The sequence below is a fragment of the Dromiciops gliroides genome, chromosome 5 (genome assembly GCF_019393635.1).
Source record: "Dromiciops gliroides isolate mDroGli1 chromosome 5, mDroGli1.pri, whole genome shotgun sequence".
In the NCBI taxonomy this organism is placed as follows: domain Eukaryota; kingdom Metazoa; phylum Chordata; class Mammalia; order Microbiotheria; family Microbiotheriidae; genus Dromiciops; species Dromiciops gliroides.
Window position 1 is genome coordinate 57,595,338 of NC_057865.1, and position 22,117 is coordinate 57,617,454.

The 22,117-nt window shown below is 36.0% G+C and overlaps 1 protein-coding gene across 1 annotated transcript in view; it reads left to right on the plus strand.

Moving 5' to 3' along the window:
• MALRD1 (MAM and LDL receptor class A domain containing 1) overlaps positions 1-22,117 on the plus strand; it is a 910,872-nt gene that overhangs the window by 862,579 nt on the left and 26,176 nt on the right. The window contains 2 exon segments of the mRNA XM_043967510.1: positions 9,512-9,594; positions 9,721-9,817. Of these exon segments, the coding sequence (XP_043823445.1) occupies positions 9,512-9,594; positions 9,721-9,817 (180 nt within the window).

A 22,117-nucleotide genomic window follows, 5' to 3' on the forward strand; every position in this document is an offset into this window, starting at 1 on the left:
GATGGCTGAAAATGCTTTTTCTCTTGAACATAAATTCTATTTTAGAGAGGTTTGAAACATGTTGATGATCAGAGAAAATGTCTAGCCCTCCATCTTGTTGGTTACATGATTCAGAAGTCAAACTCAATTGTTTGGATCCCAAGCTTAGTTCTCCTTCAAATACATCTCCATGAATCATGAACATATGCAAAAATAAATAAATATATATCACAGACTCTTGTATCCTTTTCTGTTTGGGAATATTAATGGGTTGTGAATAGGTGTTTCCAGTCATTAACCATCACAAGTCAAAATGCAACTAATTCTCCAGTTTTAAGCTGCTGAGAGTAGAAAGCGTGTTAGGATTCAAAATAGATGAGAATATATGCTTTGGTAGGATGGAATATAATTATGATTTATTATGCTTTTTGCTCCTTCTTCCTGTTTGTGTTCAGAAAACAGGTCCCTGTGCATGAATGGGCAGGAATGGTTATCTTTCTGTTTCAGATGGGCTCTACATGGTTTTTATAAACAGTGCAAAATGTGCTGCTGCTAATTAGTCAAGGAGCAATTAGTCCAAGCAAATTAATTGCTTGGACTTAATATGGAATTTCAGAACCCTTTATCTCAGGGGATTATTTCATGACTTTCCTGACTTACCATCTCCAAATGAAATGAACTGATCCATAGCAAAATTTAAAAATAAAAAACCTCATTAAAGGATTGCCTCAAACCCTTTCCTTTTTCCTTTTGCTGGTAGGCCCTCAGTCATTGGCCCAGATGGTACACTTGGTCTTGATCATTGGCTTCCAGTCTTTTTCTGCTCAATGCTGGAAAAACAGTCATTCAGTCAGTGAGTCAAAATTTGCCACCTCACAAGAGAATCCAGAAAATTATTTATGAATCTCACTTCACAAGTGCTAGAAAGGGACATGAATGGTGGTCAAAAATTGTTTTTGAATATTTGGTTTTTCTTAACCTCTGGGTAACATTTGATCATAAGCCTTCAGTAAGGCTTCCAAAAGGGAAAAAAAGTGTTTTTTAAAAGTCTCTCTTCTGTGATGACATTGACAATATTAATATATCCCTATAAAAAAACAGAAAAGGAGAGTTCTGCATGAAATGTTGAGTTTTCAAGTGTAGGTTAAATTTAACATATTGGCCTGCTTACTTATATCTCCTTCCAAACTTTCTTCTGTTCTCTTCTATGTAGTTTCAATGTATCATTAACATTCCTTTCTCTTTGTTTGACACCCCCCCCATCCACAAAGCACACTCCCTTATGCTCCCTCCCCCCCCAAAAGAAAAGTCTTTCCTTGGAATAATTAAGTAGTGCTGTGCAAAGCAAAAGTTGGTCACATCTGAAAATGTCTAACCTATAACCGTATAGTCCATCATATCTCAACTGAGATGTAGGAGTTGTGCTTCTTCATTAGGTTTCTAGAATCTTGATTGGTCATTAAAGCTTTTATTTTAAACGGCAAAATTGATAAATTATTGAAACCAAAGGCTTGTCAGGAGCTATGGAAGAATTCCATTGGTCTACTTGATCTCATAAAGGCGTTTTCTTTTCCCCAAAATGACTGCAGACTCGTTGAGATGAATTGTTATGATGAAATTAGTGGACAGAGGAAGATATTTTTCCTAGTACCTTGATGGATGAATCTGTATGAACCAGAGGAATAATCTTTTTTCCCCCATCCTTTTGGTCCATACTTGTGATTACATTGGATTGTGGAACCTTTACCTGTGCAATTTCCTCTACCAACAAAGATCAGAACATGTTTTGGAAATGACAGTCTTAGAGGTTTGCTTAGGAAATGAGAAGTTAAATTTCCTTGCCCAGGATCACACAATCAGTATGTGCCAATGTCAGAACTTAACTCCAAGTCTTACTACTAGTTCTCTGGCCAACTCTCTACCCACTACTCCACTACACCCCTCCATGTGACAGAGATACTGGGACTTATGGTAGAAGAAACTGTTTTGAATGTGAACCTTGTATTTGCCTTACGTTTTAAGAGAAAGCAAATGATCATCTATGTTTTTTTGGGTTTTTTTTTAGGCAATGGGGGTTAAGTGACTTGCCTACGGTCACACAGCTAGTAAGTGTCAAGTGTCTGAGGCTGGATTTGAACTCGGGTACTCCTGAATCCAGGGCCGGTGCTTTAACCACTATGCCATCTAGCTGCCTCCTGATCATCTATGTTAAGCCATAGAAACTACATAGTGACATTTCTTTGGTAACTGTCTCGGATCTGAAAGGTAGTTAAATTCTTCAGACAGTAACAAAAAACAGCATGGAAATCATTCCCATACTTCACATCTCAGGGGACATCCTAACATAAATGACCATATTTTGTTCAAGTACAGTAGAAAAATGTTTACTAAATTATCATCTGTAGACTGAAGCTGATTACTGTCTTCTCTCAAAAACATATGGGCAGACAAACCAAATCTGGAGGCAGCATATAATAGTAAAAAGATCCCTGAAGACAAGAGACATAGGTCTTAGGCCAGACTCTCACACTAATTGACTTCATATCCCTGGGCAAGTCACTGACCAAGTTTCAGTTTTCTCAACTGAAAAAAAGAAAGGGGAACTAGATTATTTTAAATGTATCTTCTAAGAATGATAGTCTATGATCTGATCATAGGCACATCATATCACGAGGAAGTATACCTCACAATAACTTCTATGTAGAAAGTCATTTAAAAAATTCCACCTATTGGGGCAGTTGGGTGGCACAGTGGATAAAGCACTGGCCCTGAATTCAGGAGGACCTGAGTTCAAATCCAGCCTCAGACACTTGACACTTACTAGCAATGTGACCCTGACAAAGTCATTTAACCCCTATTGCCCTGAAAAAAAATTCCACCTATCTTTATGGTATCCCTAGCCCCAATATTATATATTCAAAATGTTGGTTATATTAGAAAATATCTACTTTCTAGGTCCTAGAAATCAAACATATTGTGATATAGAAAACAGCATCTCAGCTTTTTAATCAGGGGATTGAGGTTTTAATTGTGAATCTAATTGCTTATTTAGAGCTTAAAATGATGAGCTTCAGGAGCTTTCTTCCCCTTCCAAAACAAAATATGATCTCCTTTGTTAGGCTCTGATATTAGAAAATCTTTTTAGACTAATTCTATGTCCCCTTTTTGCTCCTCCTCACCACATTCCATTTCATACCTACATGCCTCATGCAAAGACTGCTGAAGCTAAATCAGAATGCTCTTCTTCTTCTTGGAATACTTTACTAATCAAGTATTCTCTCCTTTAGTGGGCCTTTGCCAATTTCTCGTAAGTTACTGTCCTATGCTGCACCAATGACTTTCTATTTATCTTACATATGTTTTGTATTTGTTTATCTGCATGATTCTTCCTCCTTCCCATCTTCTCCGTCCCCCAGTAAAATGGTATATCCTAGCGGGCAAAAGTTTTTTAAACTTTATATTCCCAGAATAGTGCTTGACACTTAGTAAAAACGTAGTTATTACTTGCTGAATAGAATTAAATAGTTGAACAGGTCACCCACAGTTTCTACCAATATTTCCCTTTCTGTTAAAAATGAAATTCTAAAATATTCCTTTGCCTAATTCTGATAAAATAATGTGATAATAAAACAATGCATGTTAAAACAACAATAACTCAGTACTAGATGAAAACTTCTATCTTTTTTTGCAAACTCCAGAATTATCTACATAAGAATGGAGACATTTCAGAACCAACACAAAACCCTTTTTTTATTCTATTGGTGATTCAGAGTGGCCATATATTGGCCTATAGAGGAATCATAGTATCCAATAGGATAGCTCTTCCAAATGAAAAAAAAAAAAAAAGAGAATCTCAGTCTAATTGTCATATTTCTTTTCTTTTCTTTTTTCTTTTTTGTGGGGCAATGAGGGCTAAGTGACTTGCCCAGGGTCACACAGCTAGTAAGTGTCAAGTGTCTGAGGCCAGATTTGAACTCAGGTCCTCCTGAATCCAGGGCCAGTGCTTTATCCACTGCGCCACCTAGCTGCTCCCTAATTGTCATATTTCTAAATGGCATTTGGAACTAACTTCATTCTGTTTGATCATCTGCATATGTTTTTATTTTGGACAGCCCTATGCAACTCCTAGCATTCCTTCTAATGGGAAAATTCTGAGTTCAAATAGTAGTACATGAACTCCACTCCTCCTTCTGTACCCAACCTCTCTCTTTTCTCTGAATTCTCATGGAAATGATCATATCACTTATTTTCCTATGGATTGTATATTGCCTTCTGACACTTTTTTCTAGTATTGTCAAATATTTTTAAATTTTCATTTTCATTTACAGATACTGCTGGATCTATAATATAGTCCTATGGCTTATTCTGATCATAAACTGAGCATCAGGACTTCCTAATCTATTTGGTTTTACGTGTGTATATATAGGCCATACTCTTGAGAACTTATGGTTTTTATTGAGGAGATGCTGCAGTTATCTGGAATTTGAAGTCAGCACAATATCATGTATAAACAGACACTTCTGGAGGACATCACCATCTCAGGGATATATTCTTTGACTTGGCACCTGTGATGGATCTCCTTCATCACTGTGGCAAATGCCTTTGTTGAGGATAGAGCTCCTTCTTGAATGCATATGATATTATTGATCAGAAGATCATTGGAAGAGGTTATCTTTGTTATTAGCCTTCTATGGAACTTTTGGGAAGTTATTTATTCATGAAATTCATATTTCTTCCATGTTTTGTTTTTCATTAGGTATTTCTTGAGTAAGATTTCTCAGACACTTTGCAACAAAACGTTTCTGAGCAAATATTTCAAAATAATAATAACAAAAAGAAACTTGCAAAGGTTGAAATTATTGTGGGCCGGGTGTTAGTAAAATGTCAATTTTTAAATCCCAAAGGAGCCAATTAAAATGAGAATGAAAAAAGCACTCTCCTTTTAGGGAATTCATTCATTCTCACACATATTATGGTCCATGTGCTTAGGTGACTATGAATGAAAAATAAGACAGCCACCAAATATCTTACATGACTAAACAATGTACAATAACAAAGATAATAGATATTAAAACAAATAGATATAGCATAAGTCCTTTTATAATAGTAATATATATTTATATACATATATGTCACATATTTGATAGCTGCAATTATTAAAGGATTAATTTTTTTTCCATTTGGCTCCAGAGGCCAGAACCAGGAGCAAGGCAATAAAGTACCAAACTTGTAAAAGGATAGACTTAAAATTAATGTCATGAAAAGAAATCAAACACATGTTACCTCTTAACAACTAGAGTTGTCCAAAAATGGAAGATGCTTATTGTTGGCAATGGTGAATTCCATCTCTTCACACATAGGTTAAATCATCACTTGTCAGTTATATTAAAGTGAGGTTACCTTACAAGAATGAATTAGACTAAGGCATTGCTGAGGTAGCCCTCAGGAATCTAAAATCCATTGACTTCATAATTCTGTCAATGATGGGATTTGAACTTAGTTCCAGCCCCACTCAACACCTCCCCCACCATTTTCCAAATGATGAAATATTACATATAAGTACTAAAATGGTCTCTATAAATTTCTACAAACAAGAACTAATAATCCCATGTTACAATCTTTAACAAGGTTAAGTCAGTTACCCCAGCATAAGGGAGAATCAGAGGAGGATTCTCTAATAAGATTCATTATAAAATTTTATAAAATGAACCAGCAGAAAAACTGAATTTCATATTTTTACTATCATACAGCATCATACTGTAATATGACTTAATCAGTCAATGTTTCTCCATACCTTTTTTCATTATTAATTTTATCCTGAAGATAGATGGGTACTTTCCAGGGGGAAAACAATGAGTAAAGGTCTGGGGATGGTCAAGATTAGCCAAGTTCAGAAAGTCTGCCTAGTGAATTTTTTTCTTGTATTTTGTTTGTAGAAATTCATAAAGTCCATTTTAGTCATAGTGGAGTTAAAATGCATCTTTTTTCTGTTTAGAATTTTATTTTCCAAATTACATGTAAAAGCCAATTTTAACATTAGTTTTTTAAAACTTTGTGTTCCAACTTCTCTTCCTCCCTCCTTTCCCACCCCCCACCCCAAGAACTCAAGCAATTCAACGTAAGTTATACATGAGTAGTCATGGAAAACATCTCTTCATTAGCTAGGTTGTGAGAGAAAATAGATAAAAACAGGACTTCAGATTAAGGAGTTGTCCAAATATATATAGATTTAAGTCTGTTTTCAGATACCATCAGTTCTTTCTCTGTAGGTGTATTGCAATTTTCATAACTTCTTCAGAGTTATATTGGATCATTACCTTGCTGAAAATAACCATGTGCTTCCCAGCTGATCATCTTACACTATTTCTGTAATTTTGTATACAGTATATATTTCTCTCTGTCTCAGTTCATGTGGATCTTTCCACAATATATAGGTGGTACAGTGGACAAAGCACCAGCCCTGGACCCAGGAGGGGTCCAAACCTGGCCCCAGACATAAGACACCCCACCCCGTTTGCACCACAAAGAACAAGGATAAAAAAGTAAATGCTTTACAGATATCATACCTTCATATTCAGTTCAGACCTGTGTCCTCTGTGTATTCCTTACTGAGAAAGTTCTTAAGTGTTGGAAGTATTATCTTCTCCCATAAGAATGTAAATAGTTTAACCTTTTAATGTCCCTCATGATTTCTTTTTCCTGTTAACATTTTTATGCTTCTCCAGGATCTTGTATTCAAAAGTCAAATTTTCTATTCAGTTCAGGTCTTTTCATCACAAATGCCTGAAAGTCCTTTTATTCATTGAAATCCCATTTTTTCCTCTGAAAGATTATACACAGTTTTGCTGGGTATGTGATTCTTGGCTGTAGTCCCAGTTCTTTTGCCCTCTGGAATATCATATTCCATGCCCTCTGATCCTTTACTGTAGATGCTGCTAGATCTGGTGTTATCCTTACTGTAACTCCACAGTATTTTAATTCCTTTTTTCTGGCTACTTGCAATATTTTCTCCTTGACCTGGGAGCTCTGGAATTTGGCTATAATATTCCTGGAAGTTTTCCTTTTGGTATCTCTTTCAGGAGGTGATCAGTAGATTCTTTCAATTTCTATTTTACCTTCTGCTTCTAGAATATCAGGGCAATTTTCCCTTACAATTTCCTGGAAGATGATGTCTAGGCTCTTATTTTGGTCATGGTTTTCAGGTAGTCTAATGATTTTCAAATTATCTCTACTGGATTTATTTTCCAGGTCAGCTGTTTTTCCTCGGAGATATTTCACATTGTCCTCTATTTTTTCATTCAATTGGATGTGCTTTACTGTGTTTTGAATTCTCATAAGGTCACTAGCTTCCATTTGTTCAATCCTAATTCTTAGGCAATTATTTTCATCAGACAGCTTTTTTATCTCCTTTTCCATTTGACTTTTCAAGCTGTTGACTTTTTTCTCATGACTTTCCTGCATTGCTCTGATTTCTCTTTCCATTCTTTCCTCCCGCTCTCTAAATCTTCCTTCTATATCTCCTACTTACTCTTCAAAGTCCCTTTTGAGAGCTTCCATTGCCTGAGACCAGTTCATATTTTTTTTGGAAACTTTGTATGTAGGGGCTCTGAGGTTGTTATCCTCTTCTGAGGGTGCACCTTGATCTTCCTTGTGTCTGTGTTGTTTAAAAATCTAAATGTAGGTTCTAATCTGCCCCACCCCCACCCCCCAGTTTGGGGGGGAAAACTGGCTAAAATCACTGATAAATTCACCAAGAGTTTGGGCTTTTAAGTGTTTATTAAACAAAATAAGATAGTGAAGAGAGAAAGATTGAAAACAAATTCATTATAGTATGGAAATCTTAGCTTTCCTAACAGCCCTCGTGAAATCCTGCCCCCACGCTGATGTCTCGAACCAAAAGAGACAGATTCTGTTCACCAGCATCGGCTTCCTACTTCTTGTCCTCCTCCCAGAAATGGGAGGTTCTTTAAGTTGATTGGCTGAGAGTGGTCTCCTGTTGATGTTGTAGTCCATAGCCTCTGAGAATACACTGACCTCAGTGTTGCCTAGTGGCTAAAATCTAGTCACCTTTAAGTGGGTACTTAGTAGTTCCTCATTCACACCCAATTCAAACACTACTAAGTCAATCAAGTACGACCCCTGGACATCTACCAACTTCAATTATCTTAACACATGGCTAAAGAAACTTTCTATAGTTCTCAATTTTCTTTCCTTGCTCACCTTGCCGTCTTTTACTTGACTTTTAACTCCTCACTGGGGTACCCTGCTTCTAGACTACACTACTGTTCCCAGCTTCAGAGTGTCCCAGGTGTTTTGGTTTGAGGGAGGGAAGGTTTTTCTCTCACCTGGCCAACTTACTAAATAACCAACCAGCAAAGATTTCTCTTCTGTGGTACTTAGCTTTGACAAGCCTGTGCCCCTTCCCCACCTTGGTCTCCCACTGCTCAGGGTTTCTTCCTGGTTCCCTGCTGGGGTGGAACAGCCAAATTCCTCCCTAGGTCCTGCTGACACCACTGTACTTTCCCCTCCAGCCAGCCGTTCAGCCCTCTCACCCAACCACAAACTCAGTTCCAGAAGATGCTGGTGCTTCAGCTGATTCAGAGCCTTGGGGGTTAAGTTACTCTCATGTGACATGCCTAGGGTTTCTGTCTGCACAATCATGGGGTTGGATTTTACTTGCAGCCCAGCATGCCCCCCCTTTTATCTGTCTATGGCTGGAAAATAATCTCAGACCATATTTTTGTGGGGTTTTCTGCTCCAGGGGTTCTTTTATTACTGTTTTGGGGGTAATTGTATCAGGAGCTCTGTGTGTTTAATGTCTTTCCCCACCATCTTGGCTCAACCCCAAAATGCATCTTGATAGAGTCAGTGCCCATATAGATGAAATCCCAAATCCTCAAAGGACTTGAAACAAACTGAGCAGAGTATTTAGTATTAAATGACATTAAATCTATTTTCCTTATCCATGTAATTCCGCTTTATATCTCTGCATTTTTTCAGTGACTGGGCCCTATTCCAGAAATTCACTCCTTCCTCACCTCCACCTTTTAGAAACCTTCATTTGTTTCAAGACCCAACTAAAGCACTGTTTTCCACCTAAAGTCTTTCCTTTCCTTCTACAACTGGCTAGTGGCCTTCCCTCTAAAAGTGCCATGTATTTATTTTATATATTCCTATACACATCCATGTTATCTCCCCAATAATATGTAAGCTTCTTCTCTACCCAGGACCTAGAACCATGCTTGTAACATAGTAGATACATATATGTTGATTGACTAAATTTTATTTAAACTCATTCTTGTCCAATACAGGAGGGAATCATTTGGCATCAATGGAAAAAAATCATGGGCATTTTGAAATAGTTGAGAATATTCTATTTAGATAACTTGAGCATCTTTTACAAAGTCATCTTAATAGTATATTATTTTTGTAGATAATTTTTTTTCAGAATTCATCTTTTAATTTTCTGACAATCCTATTTGAAAGTATGTCCAGTTACTTCTTTCACCCATGATTTTCATCTTATTTCCAGATGTGAAAAAGAATGGAGAGGAAATCGATGCCATATCCAGCTTACCCCTCCCTCACCACCAGACACCATGTTTACTCAGAATGGTGGGTACCTTTGAATTGACATAAATTACTTAGTCATTTTTTTAGCATCTTTTTAGCATCTTTTTTTAGCATTCTTTAGCATCTTTTTTCTTTGATTGTTGATGTTTGATTGGTTTGGAATTTCAGGTATTTGGACCATCTTGAGCATTGGAGTGGCTTTCCTAACAACTCACTTAGCAGCTGTTGCCTGTCATTTCCTTTATAAAAGAAAATGGCCAAGAAAGTAAGTGATATCTATTGTCATGTGTTGGACAAAATATTCTATTGTGGCACAAAGTATCAGATAATCACCCGGTTTCTTTGGTTTCAACTGATAAGCTTCCCTTGGCATAGTCTTCTTAAATACCAAGTCATAAAATAAAACCTGGAATTGAAAAGCCAACTAACCTTAATGAACCCCAAACTGGGAACTATGAAACCTGAAAAGGTTATTACAGAACTCTTTGTTCCCTAAATGGTAGGGCATTCAACTTGTCAGTGCTCACAGACATTCTTCAAATGTTTCTAGGTAGTAGAATAGAACTAGTGAGAAAACTTTAAAAAAGGTTTGGATCTTCATGAATTCTCTAGGACAAAACTTGGTAGCCTTTGCTGCTTGAGCCACTGAAAATTGTTGGTATTAATGGACTATTGGCATTCATCTTTCCTCCCATATTTTTTGCTCCTGTTCTCATTCCTCCTCCTTATTCTCCTCCTTCTCTTCCTTCTTTTTCCTTCTCCTTGCCCTTCCTTTTTTTCCTTTCCCTTTTTCTTTTTTCTATACTTTAGGCTGATCAATTCTACCTAAGACATTGGTATTATTTATTCCCACTATTAACCATTACAGATAATGGCCAACCAATATCCTAAAAGAAATTATCTACGAAAACATATAACCATAGAAAAAGTGGAAGGCCAAAGATCGAAGAGACTTTAAATTCACAGATAGAGAAACAGGTCCAATGAGGTATTTTGCCCTAGGAAGTAGCAAGTAGCAAGGGTTTCCCAGATTCTCAATGACTTCTTCACTGAATAGTGATCCATTCGAGAGAAGAAAATAGCATTTATGGCAACCATTTGTTACAGAATGATTAAACACAATTATGACAAATATCTTGCAGAGAATGCCAATTTTTTTTGATAGTTCAGTATTTTATTATTTTCCAGTTACATATAAGGATAGTTTTCAACATTTGTTTTCACAGGATTTTTAGTTCCAAATTTTTCTCCCACCCTCCCTTCCCTCCCTTCCTCCCCAAGACAGAAAACAATGTGATGTAGGTTATATATGTGCCATCACATTAAAAATATTTTTGCATTAGTCATATTGTGAAAGAAGAGTCAGAGAACAGGGGAAAAACCTCAAAAAAGAAGGGAAAAAAACCAGCCCCAAAGTAGAAACAGTATGGTTCGATCTGCATTCATAAACCACAGTTCTTTTTTCTGGATGTTGAGAATATTTTCTATCGTGAAGTTCTTTGAAATTGTTTTGGAGCATTGCATTGCTAAAAACAACTAAGTCTATCACCATTGTTCATCACACAATGTTGCTGTTACTGTGTACAATGTTCTCCTGGTTCAGCTCCTCTCAGTCAGCATCAAAGAAGCTGTCTTTTGTCTGCTGGGTTGTTGTTTTTTTGCCTACTCATCTCAACCCAGAAGCAGATGTCTGATTGAAATCTGATTCTCTACGGTCAGAAGCTTGGCATGTCTGTGCCCCTCCCCCACTGGGCTGCCTTCACTAGAGTCAGCCCACTGGTTCAGAACCAGGGTACTTCACGCCAACTCTGGCAGAGACTGCAGCCACTTCACTCTGGCCAACCGCCAAACCCCTTCACTAGTCAGTGAGCTGAGCCTCAGAAAAATCTGCTGCTGCTTGAAGACTCTGAAGTGCTGGAGGTATGGTCTGTTCCAGGCTGGATATGTACCTTGTGCTGAGCTCCTCTCTCAGCCCAATCAGCAGGTGATCCCAGTTGACATCTTTGGCTGGAAAATAGTCTCTCTGTTGTTATATGAGTTAGGCTGCTCTGGAGGTTTTTTATGGCATTATTTGGGAGTGAGTGGACATGTTTATTGGGAGCTTGCGGGAGTCAAGCCTCTCCTCTGCCATCTTGGCTCTGCCTCGGAGAATACCAAATTTTAAAGGTCAATACTGAGTATTTAGGTTAGAAAATAAATCCCACCCCTCCCCACCCCAGAGTTTAATCTGATAGTAGCAATCAGGTCCCAAAGACCACGTATTAGAAATTGCAGGCTGTGGCAAGGACAGAGGATGTTTAACAAAAGAGGTCCTTTTGTGGCTTCTAGAGTCAATATTTGTATTTTAAAGCTATTAGTATTTAAATTAAAATATCTTTATAATCCATCGTAATCCATAATTGTCCTCAGAGAGTACTGGCCCCTTGAGAGGGGGTACTCATAAATTTTGGTGCCCATAATTTGGTGCTCATAATTCTTTTATCTTTGGGGGTTAATTAACCATTTATATTTGATTCTTCAAAAATGTGTGTCTAAATACAAGAGATTTTGTCCTAAGATGTTGCCAAGGGGGGGCAGCTAGGTAGCTCAGTAGATAGAGCACTGGCCCTGGATTCAGGAGTACCTGAGTTCAAATTTGACCTCAGACACTTGACACTTACTAGCTGTGTGACCCTGGGCAAGTCACTTAACCCCAATTGCCTCACTAAAAAAAAAAAAAAAAAAAAAAAAAAAGATGTTGCCAAGGGCAAATTGGCCCTAGAAGCCTGCTTCCTTAACAAAAATGAAGTAGAATCATCTGGATAAAGCTTATAAGGTACTTTTCTTATCAGAGTGAAACTATGCTTGGAGCTAAAAATGAAGGGCAAGGAGAGGGGAGAACTCATCTTCACTTTTTTCTTACCTGGGGAAAATTACAACTTCTCCCTCTGCTTCTGTAGAGTCTAAGCTGTCCTCCAAATGAAAAATTAATCATATGGTATTTCAGTCACTCTCCTGAGTGATATTGACCCATCACATGCAATAGCAAGAATGCACTGAGTCAGAGGGGAATGGAATTGTACTCTTCCCTCTAAAATTTATTAGTTGTGAACCTTGAAGAAGTCTGAAAACTTTGGTTCCTTCATCTATAAAATGGTCATAAGAATAACACTTCACAGAATTACTATAGGGACCATTGTTTTAGTTCTTTGCTTGGAGATTGTTTCATTTTTTTGAATTTCTATCTCTGGCCCCTTGCTCAGTTGCTGGTATATAGTGGTCACTTTATCATTGATTGATTGATTAATGAGTCAATCAATGCATGAAGAGTACTTTGCAAAACTGAAATAACAATTTGTCTCACCTACAACATAGGACTGTTCTAATTTATTAATAAAATCAGCAAGGTAAATGTGTTTTTCTTATAAAATGTTTAATAACATAGTTTATAAATAATTTACATATATTATTTGATGCTTACAACATTACCTGGAAAGAAGATACTACTAATGTTCCCATTTTACAGATGAGGAACCTGGGGTAGAAAGATATTGTGATTAGCCCAGTCACAGAGTTAAGAAATGTCTGTCAGAATTTGAACTCAAGGTCTTTTTTACTCCAAATTCAAGAATCTAGTCACTATACCAACTAGCTGACCTGAAAATAAGTAAAGAATGAATTCATGCATGCATGCATGAATGAATATGAACCCATAAAGTATGTCTAAATAAGAAACTTCTTGAGAAGTTTGGGCTCAAAATGTCTCTGAAATAGCTCAATAGAATATGAAGAATGCAGTGTGCTATCATGTAGAAAGCTCTGGATTGGGAAATGGGGGACCTCTGTCACTAAAAACAGTGGACTTTGATCAAGTCAAGTGGTTGGGCTAAATGATTGTTAAGATCTATTCTAAGTCTTGGATTTTATCATGCATGTAGAGTATTGAGTCAGATCCCCTGGGAGCTTTACTGATTCATGGATTGTAAATTACCTATCTTGGGAATGTGAACTCTTTCGGGGGAATTATAGTAACCTAAAATACAATGAATTAATGAATGGATGTATAAGCATTTGTTAGGTACTTACTATGTGCCAAGCACTGTTTTAAGTGCCAAAAGAAATATTATTCTACTTGCAAATTAATAAATAAACTAAAAGGGTGACTTTTTTTTTGTCCCGAAGGCTCTTAGTATAATGAGAAATTTTTAAGTTCAAGGGGAATTTAGCTCAATATTAATATCAAGTTACCTAAATCTGGAAGACAATGTTGTCTCTGTATAAATAGAGTGAAGGTAGAGGCTACACCAACTGTCTTTCTAGCACATTATGTGGCTTATTATGAGAATATAATTAAATACCTAATTAGGCCATTGATATAGCATATGAAAATATTCAATTCTTTAGTCCTATATCCAAGTCTTAGAACTACTTTATAGACCATATGGGCTAAATATGTCTAACCCATATGTCTAAGGTTTCTTACATAGTTCAAAAATTAATCTGACCACTTCCAGATTTTGAGACACTTTCATGTCCTAAAGGGAGTGGCAAAAGAACTGTAAAAACAAATAGAATACAAAAAATGCTATTTTTTTAAAAAGCTAATATATACTATTCTAATATTTTTTGAAAATTTACTAAGTATTAGGGGAATAGTAAGAATCTAGGTTTGCTGAAATATCAAAGTTAATATGAATATTACTGAAATAATTGCAACATCCTTGCCCAATTTTCTTCTTAAATTTTAGGGCCCATTTAAGCTAGGTATTTGTGCCAAATGACCCTCTTCTCTCCCTCCATCCCTTGTGATTGATTTCATATAGAATAAATGACACAGAAAATGTCCTTTCCACATGAGCAGATTTCAATAGTGGTTTTTGGAGTCACTGCAAATCCAAGGGTAGTTGTCAAAGTCACCAGGGGAAAACATGTTGACCTCCTACTTCACCCCACTAATGAATCAGGAAACAATGAAACAAGCTTAGGGTGTCCATAGGATAATATTGATTTATTTGAATCTAAAAAAACATTTTACATTTCAAAGTAACATATTACTCTAGGCATGAGGCCTCCTAGACCTCAGGACTCTATTACAGAACTCCCTCAGCTCTTTCCTTAAAGCAGGAAGGGTAGTTACTTCCTATACTTGCCAAAAGATTTCTCTCTCTTCTGGTACTTCCAGGCATCTGGAAGAAATCCAAAGCTGCTCACCATCGTGGGGTCATGATGGGGCAGGGGTGGGGGTATTGGAGAAACATTAAACACTTGCCTAATTGCCAATTTTTCTTTAATGAGGAGATTACCCTATAATTTTGTACTACTTTGTTTTTTTTTTTTTTTTGGCAAGGCAATTGGGGTTAAGTCACTTGCCCAGGGTCACACAGCTAGTAAGTGTTAAGTGTCTGAGGCTGGATTTGAACTCAGGTTCTCCTGAATCCAGGGATGGTGCTCTATCCACTATGCTACCTAGCTGCCCCACTCCTTTGTTTCTTAAAGAGGAGATTTTCAAAACCAACTGTTTTCTACTTTGAGAAAATCTGGTAAAACAAACATCTTAGGTGATTTGTGCATTTCAGAAGTATTCTGTCCTCTATACATGAGCATATCTTACATATAATTGCATGCATTCCTATTTATTCACTATTTACATATGCATAGTTATGTATATGCAATATGTATGTATACATACAAAAATAAGTATAATATATGTACAACATATAACATATGCATACACATAAATTTATATATATACTTAATACATACTTTCAATGAGATGAAATATATATGGAATACATATACATGTATACTTATACATATGGAATATATATATATATATATATATAAGTATATACTTATACATATATACTTCATACATACATTCCATGATATGGAATGGAAATTATTTGGGACAAAGGAAACAATTCGATTCATTGCCTTATATAATAATGCTTTCCATTTTTTGCTTCTTAAAAACATGTAATGTTACACAACCTACTATTGCTGCACTTATTTATTTTATATAATTTGGCATTGAATGTACAAGATAATGACAGATATTTTCTAATTCTTTATTATGAAACCATGCTTTTATGGTATTGTATATCAAGTACTCCATTGATTAATAGTTTAGTTTTCTATGTCTAGCCTAGGTTATAATCTAGGCCAACACTCCTTGGAGAAATTTCTTAATCATTAGTGGTATGTATCATATCACAAAGTCATGTTGGAGCATTCTAGCTCCTTTTAAAAATGTCTATAATTGCAAAATAATTGTGCTTCTCACTATGTCATTACATTTATCAGAATTTCTCATTTGCTCAGTAGAAACAAGATTTTGGGGTACTAGGATGCCCATTGGATAAAGTGTTAGGTCTGAAGTCAACAAGACCTGAATTTAAATCCCACTTCACATACTCTTAGCTTTGTGACAAGTCACTTACCCTTTGTCTTCCTTAGTTTCCTCATCTGTAAAATAGGCAAAATAATAGCACCTAACTCCCAGTGTTGTTAGAATGATTAAATCAGGTAATTATAAAAAACAAAACAAAACACTTTCACAGTGTCTGTTACTGAGCAAGCATTACATAAATGTTAGTTTTATTTATAATAGTAGTAATGGTGATGGTGATGAAGAAAATTCCCCCAAATATTTGGGGGGATGGGTATATTACAATATGAAGAAGATAGATGCCCAGATCTTACATATTCACCTGGACTTTTTCTGGTAATGATTTTGTCATAGTCTTGAATGAAAAGATTCTTCAGGACAGGGTTTTTACATCAGCAGAAATTGTTTTGAATTCTGTGGTTTTCAAGACTGGTGTAACTCCAGTAAAATGTGAAAAAGTCATAGCTATTTAAGTGTACAATTCAATGACTAGTAGCCCTGTTGCTGTGGTCATTGGTATGGAGCAGTCAAGAATTTAAGGATTCTTCAGTAACCATAATAAAAAATATCAGTCATATTGAAAAATAAATGAAATCATAGTAAAATAGAAAAAACATTTTTCAATCTCTATTATTCTAATTTATTACTTTAATAATTCTTTGTACTATCTTTCCCAGAGAAAGAATTTTCTTTTGTTCACAGTGACAATAGATTTTTTTTGTTTTAAATTGGTCTTATATCTTCTTCAAACTTCAAGAACACATATTGTAATATCAAGAAATCAATAACAACCTTCTTTCCAGCTACTAGTCCCCCTGGATGTTTTTGTCTATTTCCCGAGAATTAATTAGACCCTCTTTTAGCAATGGTTTGTCAGTTCAGTGGTGGTTTTTTTCAGTTTTCACTACAGTTTCATTTATGATTCAATTTAACTCAAACTTTTAAAATTATGATATTGAATAATCCTTGAATACTCAACTGTCCCATACTAACAGCCACTGCAACAGAGCTATCAGTCACTAAAGCACACTTCAGAAACTGAGTTTTGCATATTTTCTTTGGTTAATGTCAAGCCTTGAAAATCACAGAATTCAAAACAGAACAATAGAGAGGAAGAAAACTTCTGTCTATGGTATGAAATCCAGCACTGAACTGAAGAGAACTGATTGAAGATAAGGAAACCAGATCAAACAGATTTCATTAGGTCAAAGCCATATATTTTGAGCCAACATAGCATCAGTTAAAGTATATATTCATGACCATTACTAACACAAAATGAAAAAATTTAAAAATTATTGCTCATGCCACATCATTCACATATTTATACATGGTATACAAATATTTTGTGATGCTCTGGGTATATCCTCCACTGCTATAGCTGAAAAGTGCATTATCTAATGGTCCCTTTTCAATCTTTTCTTAATTGTTGCTTGACCAAGGCCTCCTACTTCTAATATGCATGTTTTTGAATAATTCATGTATACATATGTTTATGATGCATCTTTCCTATAGGCTTACATGTGTATGCAAATATGTGAGTTGATATACACCCATATGGAGTTATTCTAGTTTTACCTTAAACAACATTTTACCAATACAGTTTAAACTTGATTTCAATTGCAAGAATCCATATACAAATTTCCAGGAACATACTTATTGTAAATGACAAGATACCCACATATATATTTAATGATAGAATATTCACTTCTTTTAGATTGGCCAAGTTTGTTCCTCATAACAACCTTGTCAAGTTGCAAGCATTATTTTCATTTTATAGATGAGTCTAGAGAGGTTAAATGTTTTTTTCCCAAAATCACATAGTAAATGAAAAGTCACAACTGTGAACATAGATATCTTATCCTACATGCTTTTCTCTGCCACACCATAGTGCCTTCCTAAGTTGTTTGACCACTGGACAGATCCATCATCTTCTAAGGGAATAAATTTCAGTTGAAAAGTATAATCTATTTTACTGTCTCCCTTAATACACCCAATACCCACCATATTTAATTTTACATTTCATTTTTTTCTAGTTTAAAAATCTGGTATTTGAAATTGTTAGCTTTCTAGTACAGAAGGCATTATAAGCAGGTTTCAGTCTATTTTCCTAGTCTTTGTCCCTCAGGTTTATTGTGAGGTGTTTATTGAATGGAGGGTAGCATTCAGGACTGTTGTTGGATTGCATTTGCTTCCTTATCCCCAGATAATCAAGAGAAAGTAGAGAAATTCCAGGTGGAAAAAGATATAGAAATTATATCTGCAATAAGGAAGAATAGAAATTCTTAAAGAGAGATAAGATATACATTATTAGTGAATAACATAGCAATTCCACAAATCGGAAACAATTTATTTTCTATCTGTACCAGAGGAGTCATAATTTTAAATTTTTGGACCTTTTTGGATGTAATTGGAGGAAGGCATGGGGTGGGAGAAGGGGTTGTGATTTCTTCATTCTGTTTTCCTATAATTATTTTGTTACCCTCCTGATACCTTCTTTTCTATTTTAAAATTTACTTTCATACCATTTTATCTTAAAAGTTCCTCAGGGAGACTTGTAACTTTCACAACCTGTTTTTTTGTCATGAAATTTCAAGCTCATTAATGAGAAAGAGATACAACAAAAAATTCACTCCTAAAAAAAAAAATAGCTTGCCTTTGCCCCTTCAACAAATAAAGTCTAAAAATATTATGTTCCAACGTATTCTATTCATATGCATTCAGTGGGTTTTTTATAGAAAAAACAATATTTATTACATAGCACATTAAATTTTATGAAGGATTTTATACTCATTATTTCATTTATTTCTTATTGCAAAATTGTGTGTTAAATGTTAGCGATATTGTTATTATCATTATTTTTATTTTTCAGAGGAAGTACTTAAGACCTAGAAAGGTTAAGGGAAATTCTTATATTCAACCACTGTAATGAGTATAATGGGGGAAACTCAGGTATATTTCATTTGTTTTGTTTGTTTTTTGGTGAGGCAATTGGGGTTAAGTGTCTTGCCTAGGGTCACACAGCTAGTAAGTGTCAGGTATCTAAGGCCCAGTTTGAACCCAGGTCCTCCTGAATCGAAGGCCAGTGGTTTATCCACTGTGCCTCCTACCTGCGCCTGCTACATTTCTAAAATGAGAAAAGGAATATTAATTCTACCTCCGAATTTGAAAATAAGAAAGTTTAGGTTAAATAAAAAGAAGTATCAGATTACATAGCAGGTGTGGAATTTATTTTCCCAAGTGTTGTCACAGATTGAAAAAAAGTATTCAAGAAGGTTTTTTTAGCTAATGTTTAGGTTTGCAATGTTGGGTTAATTTAAGGAAATTAGAGTTGTATGGGAATTACTATTGAGCATACTTACTTTTAATCTGAAGTAGAAGATGTTCTGGTCTAATGTAAAGTATATGATCACTTAAAACTTTCTGAAGTTATTTGTGATAAAGTCAGTTGTTAAAGGTCTCTAAATAGTAATAAACAAACAAGAAATCAGTATATTATATAGATTTAAGCCAAACAATGTTAACAAATAATGCCAAACTATAAAAGTTCATTTGGAAGCTTGCTCCAAATTACTAATAGTAAAGAGATATGCAAATTAAAAAAAAAAAGAAAACCACTGTGATTTCACTTGAAAATTGGCAAAGACAAAAGACGGAGGAATTCAATACTGAAAGTCCTATAGAAATACAGGCACAGTAATATCTATAATGAGTTTAACTGTGAATTGACACATCGGTTTTGAAAAACAATTTGGAATTATGAAAAAACATCCTAAAATTTCCATAGTTTTTGGCCCTGAGATCTCACAGCTCAGCATATACCCAAAGGAGGTCAAAGACAGAAATAAAGTCCTATATTCACCAAAATATTCATAGTAGTACTTTTTTTTTTGTGGTAGCAAAACAAAACAAAACAACTTTAAAGAAGAGGCATTTCAATGGAGAATAGCTAAATAAATTGTTTGCTGCAATGCCTGGTCCATAAATAAGTTGTCAAGTTAATGAACATATATTAAGCACATGCCTTGCTCAGGGTACTGTGCTAAACCATGGCAATTCAAGAAAAGGAAGAAATAAAAATAACAACAATCAAAACAGTCCCTATGTTCAATGTGTTTTCATAGGGAAAACTACATGAAAAGAACTATGTAGAAATAGGTTATATGCAGGGCAAATAAGGGAAAGGCATTCAGATTAAGGAGGACTAGAAAAGGCTTATGGTAAAAGATCCGATTTTAGCTGAGTCATGAAGAAAACCAGGGTAGAGAAAGTTTCAGGCCTGGGGGAGAGCCCTTGAAAATGCCTAGAGTCAGGAGATAAGAATGTTGTGTGGGAGGACTGAGAACAACTTTCACTGGATTAAATCTTGGAGAAGAATGGGTCAGATAATGGGGGTCCTAATAAGCCAAGAGGTGATAGGGAGTTTATTGAATTGGATTAGTGACCTGGTCAGATCTACACTGGGAAGGACAACTCAGTGAGGAATGCGCTAGGATAGAGGGGCTCAAGGTAGTGAACCTAATCAGTAGGCTATTGAAATAGTCCAGGTATGGAGTGCTTAGATTTTCACCACAGTGCTTTCGGTAGTAGAGGAGAGAAGGGAAACATGTTATTAAGGAAGAACAGGTAGTTCTTGGCAACTATTTGGATATGTGGGTGATAGTGAGTAAAATTTTTAGAATGACACCTAGATTGAAAGACTGGGTGCCTGAGAGGATGGTGCAACTGCAACCCTCAATAATAATAGGGAAGTTAGGCAGAGTAAAGGATTTTGGCAGAAAAATCGTAAGTTCGGTTTTTGGACGTTCTGAGTTTGATATGTCTAGCTTAAGATGTCTAGTAGGGCATTTGGAATAGGAATCTGGTGATTAGGACAGAATTTAGGGCTATATGAATAGATTTGAGAATCATCAGTATAGAGATGATAATTGAAACCAGAGAAACTGATGGTAGTTTAGTTGAAGAAGAGGGACCAGGATGGATCTTTCAGGGACACCCACAGTCAGTGGTTGTGACCTGGTTGAAGACCCAGAAAAGAAGACTCAAAAGAAATGATCAGATAGTTAAGAGAAGCAGGAAAGAAATTTGCTTATCTTAAACCTTCTCCTTATTCTTCACTTCCATGTATCAGCACTCACTAAGACCTGGAAGCTGATAATACTGCTTTTCCTGGGTACCTTTTCCAGTACTGGGTTTACTTTCATTCATAAGCTGAACTGATTGGTGGTGGTGTGGAGTTGGAATACACCTTATTACTCAATGCTACTTCTATACTAGTCTTCTCTCCTTTGGGGTTCATACTATTTGAATGTATGACTTAATCCAGGAACTACTGGCCTTTATTGACCTTCAAAACATTCTCCTTCCTTCCTTAACGAGCTCAACAACTAGCTCACAGCCTTTCTCTCCACAATTACTGTACTCATACTAGAGGAATTCTTTATACATGATGCTTCCTCAAATATTCTAACCTTCCAGTTCCTCAATCAGCTCAGTTAAAATGAAGTATCCATTCTTTCTATATCAGCTACATTGTGACCCTTGCTAAACCAGGTCAAGGGTAATTGACAGACCTCGAACTCGTTCAGTGAGTTAGGGTGGTATTTACCTCCAGCATATGAAGACATTCCTAGTGGAATGGGCAGATGAGTACAATTTCTTCCAGGGGCCATAAAGGTGGCTGGAACAGACTTTGTGGAGAGCTTAGAGCTTGGTCAAACATCAAAGATGCCAAAGTTATTCAGGCCATCACTAGTCATCCTGACTTTTGTCTTGCCACTGGACTTGGAGATGACTCTGGAAGAGAAAATGGGACTAATGACTTTGAATCCAGTTCATACTAAGGTCAAGTTATCACCTTGTGATATCATTGGTCCTCTTTGAAAGTCAAGGACAGAGGGTAGGGCAGCTAGGTGGCACAGTAGATAAAGTGCTGACCCTGATTTCAGGAAGACCTGAGTTCAAATCTGACCTCACATACTTGACGCTTACTAGCTGTGTGACCCTGGGCAAGTCACTTAATTCTCATTACTATGAAAAAAAAATAGAAAAAGAAAAAAAAAAGAAAGTCAAGGACAAGTGGCAGCTAGGTGACACATGGCTAAAGCACTGGCCCTGGATTCAGGAGGACCTGAGTTCAAATCCAGCCTCAGACACTTGACACTATCTGTACGACCCTGGAAGAGTCACTTAACCCTCATT